The 19161-nt window shown below is 33.9% G+C and overlaps 1 protein-coding gene across 2 annotated transcripts in view; it reads right to left on the bottom strand.

Annotated features, from left to right (window-relative positions):
- The window catches only part of PSMD14 (proteasome 26S subunit, non-ATPase 14), a 109313-nt gene that overhangs the window by 15627 nt on the left and 74525 nt on the right, over positions 1-19161 (bottom strand). For both annotated transcript variants that reach the window (XM_023217357.1, XM_023217358.2), the window contains 3 exons: positions 11173-11280; positions 5535-5609; positions 1047-1172 (listed from right to left, as the gene is read on the bottom strand). In XM_023217357.1, the coding sequence (XP_023073125.1) occupies positions 1047-1172; positions 5535-5609; positions 11173-11280 (309 nt within the window). The remainder of the gene's footprint in view (positions 1-1046; positions 1173-5534; positions 5610-11172; positions 11281-19161) is intronic.

Raw genomic sequence — 19161 nt, 5'->3', positions numbered from 1 at the left:
CTCCTAGCCCTTGCCTGTGATGTTTATTTTGTCTAGGGTAACATTTCTTTGTATGTTCAAGTCTTACTTATGCTTTAAGGCCTAGTTCGATTGTTGTTTATCTGTAAGACAGCAACCTGGGTGTTGGCCAGCTTCGAAGTCAGAGCCTCTGAACTCCTACAGGGCTTCCCATGGCCTTCTCTATGGTAGTATTTCCTAATGTCTAATTTCAAGGGTATACATATCTTCTGGAGAACTTGTTAAAGTGCAGATTTTGAGCCAGTAGGTCTGAAAGTCTGCATTTCTAACAAGATCCTAGGTGATGCTGATATAGCTGGTCTGTGGACAATCTGAATATGAAGGTGTTATGGTACAGAATGATTTTTAACTAATGCGCTGATTATTTAGAAGCTTGTCTAACTGTTCCTGTTTTCCTATAAATAAAGCTAGGATTCATTTTTTTACTATAACTTGTATAAGAGATGTTCAATAAATATTTGTTAATGTAACACTGCATAATGTATAAATGTGTATTTTCAGATTGCAGGTTTTCAACCCATTAATGAGTTGCAATCTATATGTATACATGTATGATATGCCTGGCACATTAGATTGTTAATAAATAATTATTAAATGAAAAATAGAAACGTTCATAATATAAATTATACACAGCAAGTAGTAAGTGCTGTTAATCGTTATCTATATCCCCTTACTCCCTGTCCCCTTCAAGAGAAACATACCTTAAATAATGAAGAGATTTCAAATATGCAACTGTATTACATGGTCTGCAACAGGAGTTGAAAAACTATAGCCCATGGGACAAATCTGGCTAGCTGCTTGTTTTAATAGAACCCAAACACATTCATTCCTTTACATATTGTGTAAGGCTGCCTTTGCATTACAAAGGCAAGGGTGAGTAGCTGCAGACCAGAGGAACTGCAAAGCAAATATTTACTATTTTATTTACAAAAAAGGCTTCTCTATTTTTAATTACTTATAAAATGCTTGGCATCTAATCATATGTATTCCAAAGATTATAAAGAACAAATGGTGGAAGTAACTTTTACCTTATTGTAATTCTTGGCTAATTCCAACATCTCTTTTACCACTGATTCATTGTGTTTACAGTGTTCACTGTAGTCCTGAAGTGTCAAACCTTCCATCCAACTCTTCTTATGCAAATTTAGCAACATCTAAAAAATAAAGAAAAAGTAATTATTTTTCTGCCTTGAGGATACCCCCTTCATTGTTTAGAGAAAAAAAAATTTTTTTTTGACTTAATGGTTTAAATTTAACTTTATTAATTCAAATAAACTCCAATTAGAATGCTCCTATATTTATATTAATAAAACTTAAGGAGTACTCCCAACACCAAGGCCTTTGCATTTGCTGTCCTTCTACCTAGAAGGCTATTCTCATCTTTGCATAACTTGCCTTCCTCTCTTCCTTACAGATAGATGTCTTCCCTAACAACACTATACCTAAAATAGTCGCACTACACTACCTTAAACAAAAAAATCTCTCTTCCCTTAACCTGCTGTATTACTTGTGTAACGCTTACAAAGACCTGAAATTTTTGTTTACTTGTTTACTGCATTTTTCTCCCACTAAAGGGAAATCAAGAAGGCAGGGACTTTGCCCTATTCATTTCAAGACCACTAGGGTCTATATTCTAGAACAATACCTAATAATAGCTCAATAAACATCTGATGAATGAATGACACTCATATTAATATTACACAAAGTATCTCTAATTTTTCATATAGCCTAGCTTTCCAATGCCAAGATAACGAGATAAATGCCCCATTTACTGAGTGACCTTGTGTCAATCTTTCTGATCCTCTGTTTAGAGATCTGTGAATTAAGAGCTTATATTAGGTAATCTCAAAGTTTCCTTCACATTCTGGTATTCCATCTATAACTTCCTTATTGTCAGGATGAAAAGCCATGAAGCTGAGAATAAAAGATTTATCTAGGCTGGTCACAGTGGCTCATGCCTGTAATCCCAGCACTTTAGGAAGTCAAGGCGGGCGAATCAATTGAGGTCAGGAATTCAAGACCAGCCTGTTTAAAATGGTGAAAGCCCCACACCAGGTCCTATTGTGGGGAGGGGGAAGGGGGAAAGGATAGCATTAGGAGATATACCTAATGTAAATGACGAGTTAATGGGTGCAGCACACCAACATGGCACATGTATACAAATGTAACAAACCTGCACGTTGTGCACATGTGCCCTAGAACTTAAAGTATAATAATAATAATAGTAATAATAATAATAATAATAATAATAATAAAGGCGTTCTTGAACCACAAACAACAGCATGAGCCATCTGTGCCTTAAGGACATGCTCCTGCTGCAGAAAACTAGCCAAGCCCATCCCTTTATTTTAGCCCATCCCTTCATTTCCTATAAGGGATACTTTTAGTTAATCGAACATCTGTAGAAACAATGCTAATGACTGGCTTGCTGTTAATAAATACGTGGGCAAATCTCTGTTCATGGCTCTCAGCTCTGAAGGCTATGAGACTGCTGATCTCCCACTTCATACCTCTAAAACAAAACAAAACAAAACAAAAAATGGTGAAAGCCCGTCACTACTAAAAACACAAAAATTAGCTGGGTGTGGTGGCACACGCCTGTAATCTCAGCTACTTGGGAGGCTGAGGCAGAAGAATCACTTGGACCCGGGAGACAGAGGTTGCAGTGAGCTGAGATCACGCCACTACACTCCAGCCTGGGTGACAGAGTGAGTGAGACTCCAAAAAAAAAAAAACATCTCGTGTGCAATCACACCAGCAAATTGGGGTTGGACCCTATATTAGTGATCATGAAACTAAACACCTTAGTTCAACATTTCTCAAATTGGACTTACAATTCTGAGTACTTATTCTTAGAAGTTTTTAAGTTTTCAAGTTTATATTTTAAGACAGTTTTTCTTAAAGTCCTACCCTACAAATTTTCTTCAATTGAGGACTGTCATTAAATAAGCTTTCCCCTTTGGATGATTCACAAAACTGTGAAAAGTAAAAGAAAAAAAATGATGGCTATAAAATGACTGTTTTGTCAATAGAACTGTTATACTTTAAATGAGATCCCTGACCCATGAGAATCTGAAGATATACTTGAAGATATATGGGGGTTTAGTTTAGAAAAATTATCCTACTTGCTTAGAAGTTTACAGCTATTTGTGGTACAAATTTTATCGTATATTGGAAAATAAGCTGCCTGTCAAAATCACCTACAAGGCTTTTCAAGATACAAAACTCCTCCATTCCCTTCCTTTGGTTCCAAAAGGCACTAATTCTCCCATTTTCTTACTATGGCTCCAGGGGCAAAGAGAGTATGCCAAAAAAAATTAGGCAAACCCTCCACAGATGATTTCAGTTTCTTTGATTGCTTCCTAGCTTCTCCACTGATACCGTTCTAGAAAATACATGTTTGGGAAATGTGGATGCTGTTACAACTACCTATGCTATATAGTCACCTATAATTAAGTGTTGAGACTTAAGATTTCCCTACCACTTCAAAAGCAAACAAACACAGTTCCCAAGGAGCAGCAGGATATTCCTATCATACCTGGACAAGGATTCCCTTGTGACCCTCAAGTAAGGCTTGGGGTTAAATATACAAGTTGTCTGGATAAGAGTAAAGGCAGAGCTTTTGTTACCAAGAAGGCAGTTTAACAGCTAAACTGAGCTATTAAGAACATAAACATAACATTAAGTAATTTATGTAAGTGCTTATACATTTGCTGTTTATGCCAAGGAAAATGGCTAAGTTTATGAGATACTCCCCAAAAAAAGAGAAAGAAAAAATTGATGTAATTAGCTAGACATTTCCGAATAGATGGGTGTCAGATAGCAGTCTGATAAAATATTTATATTCTGAATGAATTTTGTTTGTAACTGAGTGGTGCCATTTTTCACAGCCTGTACTCATTCCATGTAAAATTAAAAATTAGTTAAAAATATACTTAATCAACTAAATCTATCACAGCAGAAGTAAACTGTGGTACACAGGCAGGAATTAGAAGACAGCTTTATAGGATCCCCTCAGGCCAAGGCGGAATTAGTCCCCCACTCCCCTCACTCATTACATGCTCAAGCACTGGGCCCTTCAGATGAGTTTATAAGTGGATTTCACCTTTTAAAACTCTAGTTTATCAAACTTAAAAAAAAAAATTAGAATTCTTATTTCAAAGAAAATCTTATATTGCATATCCTCCCCCCCAGTATATAGATTAGATTAAAAATGGACATGATCTGGTTGAAAGAGGGGATAAGCGTGGAGAGCCCAGCTCACTCCATCCGCCACTTGCCATGTACCAGAATCCCCGTCTAAGACACCTTGACGAGAAACAGTTTGGGCTAGATAGAATGATCTTATTTGCTACTGATTACTTATCACTTTCAGACTTGAGAGTGGTCTCACTAACCAAAACTTACTGGCTATCAATCAACAGTAAACTCAGTGTTCTTTTAAAAAATGCTTTTAACTTTCTCAGAGAGAAATACAAGAAACTAATTAGGTGGATGACTAATTGTAATAGTAAAGAGGGGGAAAGTGGTTCAGATTGTAATATCAAAAAACAACAGGCAGAGTTAAATACTTGGCATTAGTTGAGAGAAAAACTGTACTAGAAATAATCCTAAAATAGTAGAAACAAATGAGAATGCTAATTCATCAAAATGTCAGGTAATGTTAAAAACTAATCGAACTTGAAAACTGGTATAAAATGGGATAAGAATCTAGTACAAATTATCTGAAAACCCTATAACTGTTTCTCTGACTCACTTTTAGTTTTCCTTAGAGTAAACATGGTATGTTTTCTAAAAGCACTAGGCTGGGTGCAATGGCTCATGCTAATGATCCCAGCACTTTAGAAGGCTGAGGTGAGAGGATCACTTGAGCACAGGAGTTCAAGACCCACCTGAGCAACAAAGCAAGAGTCCGTTTCTACCTCCCACCCATCACCCAAAAAACAGCCAGGTGTGGTGGTGCATGCCGATAGTCCCAGCTACTCGGGAGGCTGCAGAGTGAGGGTCCCTTGAAGCTGAAAGTTTGAGGCTGCAGCGTGCCGTGATCACACCACTGCACTGAAGTCTGGGAGACAGAACAAGACCCTCTCTCTTAAAACAAACAAACAAACAAAAAGCATGACACAACTGCAATTTAAGTCATTCCTCTAAAATTTATAGAGCAATATATTTACTAATTTAATTATAAAAGGCCTTTTTCTTGAAGAAGATAAGTTAATCAGAAAATCACAGAACTAAAAGAAATATTTTTATGATTTATCATAAAACCAAAGTAGAGTGTTTGATTTATTTCCTACTTCCTCTCCCACTTCAGCACCTACCAATAAGGTAAAATGTGTCTTTAAATAGTCCAATAAAATATTCCTTTATTTTGTGCTGCAATTCATCAATAATGGAGTAATATTTGGAAACACTGAAAGAGGTCAAAAATTCAAATTTAAATCACATTCCAGGTAATAGTTTAAATGGTTTGAAAAAGACATTTTTCCTCCTATAAGATAAAAATTTAAACTTACCTTCTGTTCCAGTTCATTTTTCCGATAGTTAATAGTAATGGAGTAATAATGTCTGTTTAGTCCATGAATTAATGCCTAGATAGATAAACGATTTTTAAAAGGACAAATTACTGTTTTTCACCTAATAAAAATGTTTGAAACTGTTGATATTCTTACATAATACCTGTACCATCCTCTAATAAAGGCATTTTATTTTAAGTAAATTAAGACAAAATTAAAGTATTTTTCTTAGCTACAAGTTTAAACCTAAGGTTTAGAGGAATGGGTTACACATTCTTCAAAGCATGATATGGAGGAGCACAAATTAAGCAGTTTCAGTAGCCTTGCTCAGTCAGAGATAAGGTTTGATCTTATCGTAAGCTAAGTTTATAAATCATTCATAATTTATTAAATCTAACTTTATGATATCCAGGGGGCTCATGGGTATTTCAAATGAAAAGCCTAAAAAGCTACAATAACACAACTGTTTCTTTACCCACATTAATCTGGAGTTCCCCTTTTCCTCATTCAGTTATGATTGATTCAAATAATTATGTTATGCATGTCCCCAAATTAACAATGTGCATTTTGGTCTTTACTGGGTCTGTCTAGCTAATGCTTTTATCCAGTGACATGCAGTCTCACTAACCAGAATTTTTTCCACTTCCCTCTATTTCCAAGGTGAACAGTCCAATCATAATAAAATCTTAAGCTAACGGCATGGCTTTATTAAGAAACAATAATCCTGGACGTCCTGAAATCAATTCACAACTGCCCCCATATCTAACTCTAACAACATCAAGTGTTCAAATGAGGTTCAACAGTATTGTGGTGTACCTAAAGGACCCTCTGACAGCCTAGAGAAACATGAAAGTACAGAAATACACCTTTAGGGATATTTTTAACAAGTATAAAAACAAAAAGGACTTTGGAGTTAACCCTCAGGAATCTAAAGACAAAAGCTAACCAAAATAATCACCACTTCTCTAACTAATGGACTTCTACAATGTAGGTCTAAAGATGTCACCGAGGTAGAGGAAGAAGGGGTAAGAAAGAGAACATTTAATGAGCAGCTAGTGTCTGCTTTACACATTAAATCTTCTAATCTTCACAGTACTGTAAGGTAGGGCAATTCAATTTGTATTCTGACAGATGAAAATAAAATGCAGGGTCAGGCTCAGTGGCTCAAGCCTGTAATCCAGCACTGGATCACTTAAGCCCAAGAGTTCAAGACCAGCCTGGACAACATAGCAAGACCCCATCTCTATAAAAAACAAAAACAACAAAAAAGAAAGAAAATAAGACACAAATATTAATTTGTCCAAGTTTATAGCTAGTAAAAGGCTAGATAGGGATCTGAACCTAGGTCATTCTTATTCCATAGCCTATGTTCTTTCTAACATACTATGCTACAATACATGTCAGGAAATTCTTGGATTAAGTCTATGTACTTTAAGGATCAGGATGAAACAAAGCATTATGTTAATTTTTAAGCTTTGCTAGCAAAAATCACTCCAATGAGTATGAAAATATTTTAGATGAGTACTTTAACAATAGATTCTTATCACCAATGTCTTTTATAAAAGTGAGCTATGAAATTCCATAGGAAGTAGTGACTGATTGTAAAGTACCAAGAGTATATATTAAATCCTTATTCATTTCAATAATCATCAGGAGCAATGAATTAAATTTTAGTGCATAAAAATGCTATTCTGTACAGATCAAAAAGTAGAAGTGATCAGGGCTTCCTTTAATCTGTGCTATTTGTGTACATTAGGAGATGAATCATCCTGGTAGAGAATTAGAAAAAGGTGCTCAGTCCTCTAAGCAGACATAGTCTGGCTGCAGTCAGTGGAGCTTGAGCTGGAAGCTCCCTCATCCAAGCACGTTTGCGCAATGCACTCATTAATTGCACAACCCTACATGGTGGTCATAAAGCTAGTAACTGCTATAACCAATACATACAGAAGCCAGTTAATGGACCCACAGATACTAGGCCCTATATTTTTGAGACTATCAAAATCAGATAGTCCCATTTTGATAGTCATGGTTCATGATAGTGACTCATGGGTTCCTGATAGTGACCACCAGCATGTGAGCCGATGGTTGTTATCAGACTTTTATCCCTATTACTTGAAAATCAATTTTTTAGATAAAAGCAATAAAACTAACACAGACAGCAAGAAAGATCAGCAGGTATAACAATAACAAAACAATGGTAAGTTTAAATCAAATGATATCCTCAAGTAGTCTTTCAATTTCACTCACTCACCTGCTGTGGTGCCCCCAGTGCCTTCCTCCCAAATCATAAGTCAACCAGCCATGTCCTTTTTAGTTTCGTGTAGAACTACACACGGCCAACTGACTTATGATTTTACCTCTATGCACTCACTGCTGTGGAAAAGCAGGCGCATTATAAAACACACAGTTTACAAATTATATATGAGCTATTCATGGCTTCCTGATAAGTTTTTAAAGTTTTCATGCTCCTTAAAAAGGTGTGCTCGGATCTAAAGACAAATTTGTTTGCCTTTATTTTATATTGATAAACTGAAAATACGGTGGTAACTGATATCCTTTAAATCACGTTCTAAAATGAAGCTTTCTGAATATAAATAGAATAAGTGAAAAGAAACAAAATGTGTTTTGTGGTTCCCTCTAGAGTGGAGAACTGAGTTGCAGAAGGCGAAAGAGGAAGGGAGAGTTTTTGCTAAATGACTTTGTACTTTAAATTTTTTTTAACTGTATATATATTATCTATGCCAAAATTAATTAATTAAATTTTCAACAATAATATAAAAGAATGAAGCAATCTGGTTATGAGTACTAGTTCCTACATTACCTCACTGGGCAACCTGGGCAACTCACCTTTATGGGCCTCAGGTTTCCTCATGTACGAAATGATTACAATGGCTACTTTCTAGTGCAATTGTTTTATAACTTATATGTTCAGTAATTACTGATACAATGTTTTCCAAATAGCTTAACTCTATTAAACAATGCAACTGTACTCAACAATATACTTAGAGGCTCTTAGCCTTAGCACATGCATCTATGCATCAATATTTACTAAATTTCCATTAGACTGACTACCAATCTTCAAATTTACTGTGACACTTAAGAATCCAAAATGTCACTGAACAGTTTATAATGGAATAGTTTTAAAAATTTAGTCACTAAAATAAATGCTTGTTAACTCTCAATTCTAAACATTTGACAGTAACAGACAAATGTTCCAAATTTAAAATAATATACATTACCATATATTAATACAAAAGCCGAGAGTACAGACATTATACTTTCTCCTCTCTATGAAGATTATTAGTGGCTTCTATTATATACAACATGAAAGTGAAAATAACCTTTGTCTCTTAGCTTATTTCAACACTGTCAATTAGTACTTTAAAAATAACATTTTCTAAGAGCAATGTATGTTTCACTGAACAAAAATTTAAGAAATATGGGCAAGGAAAGACAAAAAAACTCACAATTCTACCATCCAAAGGTAATCAATGCTAATATCCTGGTATAAAATATACAGGCACCATCTATAAAATACACGCTTGCAGAATGGAGAACTGATATATTCTGCTGTATAATCTTTTTCTTACTTAACATATTTGAACTTTTCTCAAATTATTAAATAGCAGTCTACAATGAATCATAATTTTTCTCTACTACTTTAAGTATAATAGTAAAAAAAAAAAAATCTGTTAGAAAATCATTAGTGACCACCAGCATGTGAGCTGATGGTTGTTATCAGACTTTTATCCCTACTACTTGAAAGCTGGTTTAAGAGCAAGGCCCCTCTTAACACCAGCTAACTTCCCCTTCAAAATAAAAGGCACGGCATTTCTGAAAGGCTTCTGATCCCAGAGTTAAAGATTCTGCTAACATAAAGTAAAATTCATTACAGATATTACCATTCCCTTCAGGCTCTTCTGGGTTGTTTTCTAGCTTGTCTTAGAAAAATAAGAAAGTACATTAAGGTGTGGCTTTGTTCTGTGACTTGTTGGCTTGGTCCCATTTGTGTGTTTTAATATTGAAATTGTCTTAAAACTGTAGAGCACCCAGATAGATGTCATTCTGATGGGCGCTATATAAACTGTGAAATAAATATATTTAGAAGTTCTAATTGGAAGGCAAAACAAACTAAAATGAAAGGAAAAATAATGATGCTGTAGTTGTTACATACACATGTTGTTTAACACAGGTTTGGAACCTGCTTTATAAGGTGCACTTTAAATTACAGGCTGTAAAGTAAGATTAAAAAATACAAACTGGACTGGTATAAAAAAACACATTATTAATATTGATTACAGTCGATTTTTAAGGTTAAAAAGCAGTGCTTTAATTTTAAAAAAGAAATCTGCAACAGGTGGTGAGTGAGTTGCAATTAGTAAAAACTTCTGGCAGAAACATACCATGTAGTAATCACAATGATCTTGGCTTGTGAGATGCTACTTAACCTTTTGCAAAAAATAATGAAGCAGTATGATGCTACTGGAGTTTATAAAAAAGGTCATTATCACAGGCTAAACAGGTCCAATAATATATTCTCTTGGAACATGCAAGTACGGGCTTGTCTGTACCCAGTCAAAACCATTGGTAGCTTATTTCATACTCATTATACTTTGCAGTTTTCCTTGACCTGCATTTTTTTTTTTTTTTTCAAATCACACCTCAATCCTTTAAAACAAAACACTTCACTCTGATGAAGATTTTGGATGAGTGACTGCCGCAAAATTAAGCATTTAAAAGTATAAAGTTATCACAGTGTAACCAAGTTTTAACCATGGTTAACTGTCAAAGCCATAACTCCCCAAAGACAACCTCATGACAGAGCAAGGTTTCAGAAGGGAGCAGCAATAACTACTAAAATGTCTTTGTTTTATGTATTCTACTTAACCAAACGTGGTATTTCTGCCCATTTAATTAATCTTTAGAGAAGTCATTAACTAGACAGACACAGACTGTGGTGCATTTAAAAACACATTTAAAATAATTTTTGCAGACAATACAGATTTGTATAAAAACACCATGGCATGTGAATGATACAAAGAAAACAGTCACTCAAGAGGATATTAAGTGTCTGAATACCGGTAACTGCAATTAATGGTAACTGATTATCACAATAAAAAACAAGATATAAACTCTCATTACAAGTAACACATGGAGGTCTTTTATAGGGTTTATTTTAAAGGTGGGTTTTTTAAAAAAGAAAATTTTAAGTATATTTAAGAATTATTTCTAGGGATATCTTAAAATATACAGCAATTTCTCCATTGTTTTCTGCTATGAAAAATAGCTACTAATCAAGCAATGATAATAGTTATGTCCTTCACCTGAAACTCTATTGGTCCTTCTCTATAATGTTAACCATGCAAAGCCAGAATGCTTTCAAGATAAAAGATCTACTATGCTCCCAAAAAGGGTGTCCTCAAATATGATAGGAAAATTTAAAGACCCCATTAAAAATTGACTCACATATGAGCAAATCTAACTTTTACAATATTTCCACAATTCTCTTTTAAAACAAAAGAAAAATTAATTTGCAAGCAAATTAAAATACTAAGAATTAGAACTTAAAAAGACTACTTATAGCAGGCTTTTAACATGTAAAACAGAGTTTTAACACATTATCAAATATAGGCAATACCTGGATAGATGGCTTGTTTAAGTGACCCAGATTTGAAGTTGTTTGTCTTGGTTCATGTCCTAAGACCATCATATTAGCATTGATCAGTCTGAAGGCATCAATAACAACCTGTAAAAACAAGGTGTCAAGTCAATTCTTTTTTTAAAAGCAAGTGATAATGCCAAGCAACAGTGGACAAGGCATGATCAACGTGCATCTGTTTCTGGACTATATCCAGAAAATCATTTAATTATAATATTAATAAAAAAGAACCTCCTGCTGACTGTGCCATCAGCACACCACCCTCTATCTTGTAATGTAAGGTGACACCAATTATTGCAATTTTCATGAAACAGTAAAGAAAAAAATCAACTTTGCATCTTTATTATTGAAATATGTCATTACTAAACTTACACCAAACAGCCTTCACTGATGTGCATATGTTTGTCACCTAAATTTTACCTAATCAAAATGAATGACAGAGAAACTAAAACTGAAAGTGAGCACAAGTTAAGGGACCACATCTAAAGCCCAGCCCTGTCACATCAATTACACCACCACAGTACTTGAAATGACAACAAAATTACAGCCAGCAAGGCACTTGCCCACGTATTCTCTTCTAGTCAGATACCTTTTACTTCTTGTGACTATGAAAGACTTATACCTTGTCTGATGGCCTTAAATGTCCAAGCCACTGTCAAGTATAGAAGGCACAATATAAGAAAACCAAGGTCATCCATGCTTTAAGCCAAGAACATGGTATGGAATGATAAGGTCCTAAATTCATGGTAAAGAAATTACAATAGGTATATTCTTTTTGTGTGTACAGAAATACTTCAAATTCTTCTATGATACAATAACATCTGTTAGCTCTTACACATAAAGAGATTGACAAGAATCACATACTTGCTAAAGCTTTTCAACACTGTAAAGTTTTATGCAAAGTCACGTGACTTTAAGACAGCTTGCCACTTTAAGGGAATTTAACTCAATAGATTTATCACATAAAACAATCTTAAAGCAAGATAGTATAGTAACAGAGTATTTCTATATTTTGCCTTTAGAAGTGCTGAACAATCAATGTTTTAAAAGCTGTGTCAACTAGATTTGTTCTTATTTGTACAATTATTACTTGAGGATATTAAGAGATTAAAAATAGTTAAGCCAACCAAATCTAATCAAGTCTGAAAATTCTGTTTGTAATAAGTATTACTGCATGCTGTATGCTAAAGAACAAGATTTAAAGAAAGAAATCACCCTTTGTAGAAGATTGCTATGATGGGTCCAAAGACAGTAACAAAAAATACAAACCTAGACTAAAACATGATGACAAGTGAATCAATCCAAGTTTCTGTCTACTCATTTGGCCTACAATATCAACTCTGAATTTTACTTTTATTTTAAACAGTTGATATTTTCCCAAAGATTCATTCCTTTTGCATCAAAATAAAGCCAAGTATCCCAAGAACATGAATGATTTAATGGTTTGTGAAAACTTTTTTCTTTTTATACAATAACCTCAATCCACACTTAACTTTCATGTTTATATATAAATAAATACGGCCTACATTGCTTATACTTAAAATTTTTTTCTAAACATATTCTTTTTTAAAAAAGCAATAAACACAAGTACTAATATCAGACATATTTTAATCAGATGTAATCATAAATAACTTCAAACAATTGTTAAAAATATAGAAGTAAAATTTTCTCACACTCATACTAAATTAGATAAAGTTAAAATGTTGGCAAAGGAGGAAGAAGGTGACCATTTTCAAAGATAGATATATAACTTAAACACAAAATTAAGAATTGCCACCCTAACCATTAATGGTAAATATTTAAGAGCAAAGCATCATTTTGGTCCATTTCAAGATTTCAGTAAAATCATTTATGAGGGGGAGAAAAAGCTGCTACAAAACTATGAAAATTTCATTATATAGCACAACAAAATTCCTGTATACTTTTTTATAGTGAATGCTTTCAAACTAAAACAGCAGACAGCTATTTTACTTGTAGAAGTCTGTATTATTTCTCTGAAATATTATAAGCAGGTGTGAAACTTCATAAAAAGGAAATGAAAATACCAGTTAAGTAGGTATCATTATCTGTTAAAAACAAATTTTTAAAATTTTCTTAAGAAATTAAGAGAAAAATTCAAGAACTTAATAAAATGACATGCTTTCATTGACAATTCCTGAATATCAATGATGGCCTATGGAAAATGACTACTTTACACTAAGATTAAAGGAATTTGCTGCCATCACTATAGCAACTGTCTTAAGGAAACTAACATGTTCAACAACCTGCAGACCAAAATTAGATTTAGTATGCAATAAAATATAAACATGGCAATATAGTCTACATTTTAATTTTTGTATAATTTTATCATTGCTTTTTGCACTGTGAAAATAAGTGGATTTATCCTTGAAAGCAACCTATCAAAATAGACTCATTAATGTCCAGTGCACTAATGAGCAACGGGTGAAGAAGGTGTTAATTATGCCACAGTAAGATTTAAAAAAAAAAAAAAAAAAAAAAAGCCCTAGTGAGCACTCGATGGTGTGTATAAGCTGAAAGCATTTCTCTATGTTTGTGTATTTACAGCATGATGCAACAGAATGACAGCAAAATGATCACTCCATGGTTAAGAACAGAAATCTTAGATACAACACACTGAACAAAGAACCCCCAAGAATTAATTAAGGTATGGGTGGGTAGGGGAAATAATCCATTTTTTTGAGCTCTCTGAATTTTCTAAACAGTTCATTTTGAAGTATATAGACATTAAATTAGTTCAGTTTGTATCTTATAAACTAAAGCAGTAATTTAACCAAAAAACTTTACACAAAAAGTATCTCCTTAATATATAATAACAAAAACCTCTGAGTAAAGTATGAAGAATATTTTCAGTAATATGATGCTAGACTTTGAAAAATTCCTTTCCATACTGAAGGCCTACACACCACATTGAGTCTCTATTCACCAGCCTGACCATTTAATTTTTTCTGGTACAAGTGCCTTGAGACTTTTCAGAGGTCACTGCAACAGTAGACAGCTTATAACAAAACCATTAGCAGTTTGGCTAGCTTAGGGAAACCTCTTACTTTCCTTTTTTGTTTATTATCACTGCATGAATCTGCAGCATATGATAGTTTATAATTTCTCAGGCTTGTTAAATTCATGTTAAAGGTCTGTTTTCTTGTTGAATAAATTTTGTTCATATAATGCTGCCTATTTCATACACTCAGTCTTTAATAGCACCTTTGGTCTATGCGCAACTCACAGATCAAAACAGAGGACTAAAATAGGGGTTGATGATGCTATTTACATGTGTGATTCCTGCTGTCTTCTTGTTAGTAGCTTTAATATAATAGAAGACCTTGTCTGTTTTGTAATTAACACATCTTTACTGGAGAGATATTTGGAAGTGATTGCTGTGAATATACTGGTTAGTAAAATAAACACAATCACACACCACTTTCTGTTATCAGACAAATTTGTGAATTGTACACATTATACTCCAGATCAACAAACTGTGATATAACAGCCAAGTAGAAGACACATATTTATATAACCCTTTATTTTTCTGAAAATATGTATTCACTCTGACCTTGCAAATATAATTAGCTTGTGGGATGTGCAGATTTCAGTACCATGGTTGCTTTACTAATTGCAACTCTTGGAAATAGATACTAAATATTTGGAAGCTGCCAATACAAAATAAAAACTGCATGTTTTTTGTACATCTGTCTTAGACTATAAAAGCAAAATAGTTTTAAAAACAATACTGAGTTCCATATTTATTCCAAGCATGCCCAAGGGTCAAGGATCTATCATTTCATTTTAATGACGAATCTGGTTTATGACTTAAAATTCAGTCTAATCCATAATTTTTTGGCTTCTTTCATGAGTAGAATACAGTTCATCCAATATGCTATTTATTTTAAAATTCATGTTTTCACATCAACTGCTAGGTCACTGAAAGACTAGACTAAATTTCTAAAGCCCCAATCTACAGTTCCCAATTTTTACATCCAAAGGAAGCTATTTTTAAGCAAAGCTCTTCAAATTAGTTTCATACAAAGGTGCTTTAAAGAAAAATACACAAACACTTCTGGCAGTAGCTGTAATTTTTTTTTCTCTCGCTCTCTTTTCAGTAGTTGCCTTTGGTCCAGTTGTACTCATATCACAGTCAATGATTATGGGTATTTACACAGAGTAGAACTAATGTTTTAAGAATTTATAATGCATTCATTTTCTTGAGCTTAAAAATGAAACAATCAGAATCTTCCATAACCTCAGGTCAGCTCACTATATATATAATATATATTATATATGTATGCATATATATTATATATAATAAAAATTAGTTCATCACATATAGATGAACTGTAACTTGTATATATGTGATGAACTAAAATAATTTTTAAAAACTTGAAAAAAATTTTAAGACCTCAAAATCAATGTCAAACACTAAAAAGAAGAAAAGTAAAAATTCAGTTACTAGATTACATATTTTAAAACATAAAACCATCACTATGTAAAGTAAATCTCTAAATGATTATAAAAATGAAAGGTGTGGAAAGAAAGGCAACCCACATCAAATACTCTTTATCACCTAGAAATGACCTGTTATCAACTGCTTAGGTTGTTTCTAGATTCTTTAAAAATTAAGAGTGCATGTGACCTGGGAAGTACTGCTGGGGTTTGTGACCATTTCGTTACTTCTGCTGCCATGCACTGCCAGACATCTATAAGAGAAAAACATCTTATGTCTCTTGTAAGCCCACAGCATAAAAAATTCAGAGAAATCTTACTTTTTATGCCATTTCCAATGAAAAGCACTAAGAACTAAAACTGACTCATGCCAAATGCATATCACTGAATTGCTGTGATTTCTTAGTCTCAAGTTTGCAACACGGAAATTATTTATAAAATGTCAATTTTAGCTCTGGAAAAGAAATTCCTATGTGTATGTACATTTTCTTTCTTCATCCTCGGAGAATTGCTTACTGTAGCTAGAGATCTGTAGTACAACTTCAGTATATTGGGAGAAAAGGGGGATGGGGTGTAACTTGCATAATTTACTTTTTTTGACAAGTGAAGACATGCATCAAAATTCAAAGAGTAAATCCACAAGTTTTGAACATATATGCTTTAATGAAAACAAATCGATCTTTAGAAACTAGTATGGTAAAAGGTAATTAGACATTTTTAGATTCATGAAACACTGGGAAAAGAATTTACTTAAGTTATAATAAAAATAAAGTTTCACAGAATTTTTTCAACATATGCATGTAGTCAGTATGGTGTAGAGGTTTAAATGCTTGAGGCACTCTGGAGTCAATCCTGCCTAAGTTAGAATTCTGGGTCTATCACTTACTAGCTAAGGGACCTCAAACAAGTTATTTAACCCTTCAATTTCTCCATTTGCTCATGAATGACGATGCCTCATAGACTTGGTAATAAAATAATATATGTGTTTCTGCCACTATAGTTTTCACTGTTACTAACTGTGGCAGTGATGGAGTTGCCCAGCCCAGATCTTTCAACAGAACCTGCTGTGGAGTGCATGACTGACTCACAACCTCCAGCTTTTACACCTGTGGATCCACTGGGCATTCACACCAGGTCATACTTCTCCTGGACAGCTCCCAGCCAACAACTGAACACAGCAGTGGTACTAGAACCTAGTCATTCCTGCCAAATAAGGGATTCCTGTAAAGGCTAATTTTGGCTCAAGGACTCCCCAGCAGCCTGGCTGAAATTTTCTGAGCACTAGCTACAGTCTGTGGCTCTTCTACCCAATCTACCTTCACTTTCTCCTTTTGCAGGGTCAAACCTTCACCGCTGTCTGAAGGCTCTCCCCTTTCTCCAACATGGGTGTCTCCCCCAATAAATCTCTTGCATGTCTAATTTCATTTTGGCATCTGATCCACAGAGGACCCAAACTGATACAGTTAACAAAGCAGACTACTGGTATCATGAAGAGTGTTAAAATTGGAAAAAAGTTACCCTAAAAATCAAGTTATAACTATAAATTTTGCTTCAGGAGACACCTGAAGTATTAAAAAAAAAAAAATAGGAAATTAGAGAGTGACACTTTAAGATGTATTTCCTTAGGGAAATTCCTGATTACCATAAGAAAGCGTATAGTTACACTGAAGGTTATTATCTCTCTTTTAAAAATGACTGAATATGCCTAGAATCTTGATACTACTCCTGCATGATCAGTGTTTCTAGACTCATAAGTGACAAACAGTGAGCTTAAAATTGAACTCCTCAGGGGACTACTAATAAGCTACAAGAGACTATCACCTATGGATCACTAATCTGATATCAATTCTATCTAGGGGCTACTCAGTCTACATAAAATGGAACCAGTGACTTCAGATCCCTTTCTAGTGGAAAAATTAAAACAACTGGTTTGTCTGTTGGCAATTCCATATACAGCAAAGGAATAAAGGGCCCTAGAGAACAAAGATGGGCTCAACGATGTTAGCATGGCAGTAGAGCATGTGGATGAGAATAAGGGATGTATATACATTGCTTGTGCTATAACACCACATTCAAAGAAAAATACAAAGTATATCCACTGAACTACTATCTCTCAATAGGCAAAGGCATTTTAGTAGGAAAAATATGTAAAGGCCAATTATTTTGCTGTGTATCACTTTTGTGTATTTTTATTTTGCTTATCAATTAAATACTATATAGAAATTATCTTGATAATCCTCTCAACCAAGTTTAGGTGTTAATATTATGAATTTATGGATAAGGAAACTGCAGTGTAGAGAATTTAAATCAATTAAATGAAATGACACAACCTAAATGATACCACGATGATTTGTATCTATACAGCCTGCCAAAGCCAGTACTCTTTATCATCAAGCTGTTTGTTATAATAGCTGTCCTGACACAAAAACAAGAAAGGAGTACTACTACTATGTTCAGTTACTCAACAGCAAGGTTTGTGTCTCATTCGTCACTGAATATCCATTCTATAACAAAGTAAGTGGCACACAAAATACAGTGCAAAATAAGTGTCTATTGAAATGAAAAACTAAAAAAAAAAGTACTTTTGGTTACTATGCTATAGAAATTTTTACCACTTATGTTTATTTTTCCTGAAAAAAAGGAAAAGAAAAGAAAAATATCCATTATCTATAAACAAAATCTAATCACTAGCTTGTTAACAATATAGTCTTTACTTATCACTGCTCAGTTTTGAATTCATGAAATACTTTTTTGTGACCTGCTAAACTGAGAAACTCATAGACCACTGACTTGTATTTAATTTGGATTTAAAACTACATATGGTAAAGCTATCTGGAATGTGAAAAGTGACTGTAAGCATCTATTAATCAGCCTACTAGTGGCCTAAAAATCACAACCGAGGGATCAATTACGACTTTGAAGAAAATTTACCACTTCATTTCTACCCTCTTCAGGAAATTACAATGACAAGAAGACATTAAACCTGACAAACCTAAGTCCCAGGTCCAGAAATATCCTCGCAACTAACAATGGCTAACGTCACATCTAGAATGTGATCTTTAAAAATTAAAATATATAGGCTCTGAAAAGGCCTCTCAATCAAAGTCATAGTTTCCACGGCATTAAGGATAGGGAGTAGATCATATTCTTCTCTATAACGCCAATGTACTCTTGGCATAAAGTAGTGATCAACAGGTGTCTGCTGAACTAATGACCAGGGATAATTAGATGACTACAGAAAGAAGAGCATTCAAGAAGTGAGAGTCAATAAATAATATTCTTATAGGTAATGAATGATGTATTTTTACTCAAACAGTGGGATTCAAACTAATTTGAAGCACATTTACATCATTCAAAATGCACAGCAAGTAGTAAAGCATAACAAATTAGCTCAGAGATTATATTATTAATCTAGAAGCTCCAGGTTAAAAGAACTCCATAGGAACTCTTACCTCTATATACGACTTATGCTCTTAGAATTTTAAAAGTAAAATTATTTCTACATTCCTA

Source organism: Piliocolobus tephrosceles, chromosome 11 (assembly GCF_002776525.5).
Source record: "Piliocolobus tephrosceles isolate RC106 chromosome 11, ASM277652v3, whole genome shotgun sequence".
NCBI lineage: Eukaryota > Metazoa > Chordata > Mammalia > Primates > Cercopithecidae > Piliocolobus > Piliocolobus tephrosceles.
This window is presented reverse-complemented; position numbering and strand designations above follow the sequence as displayed.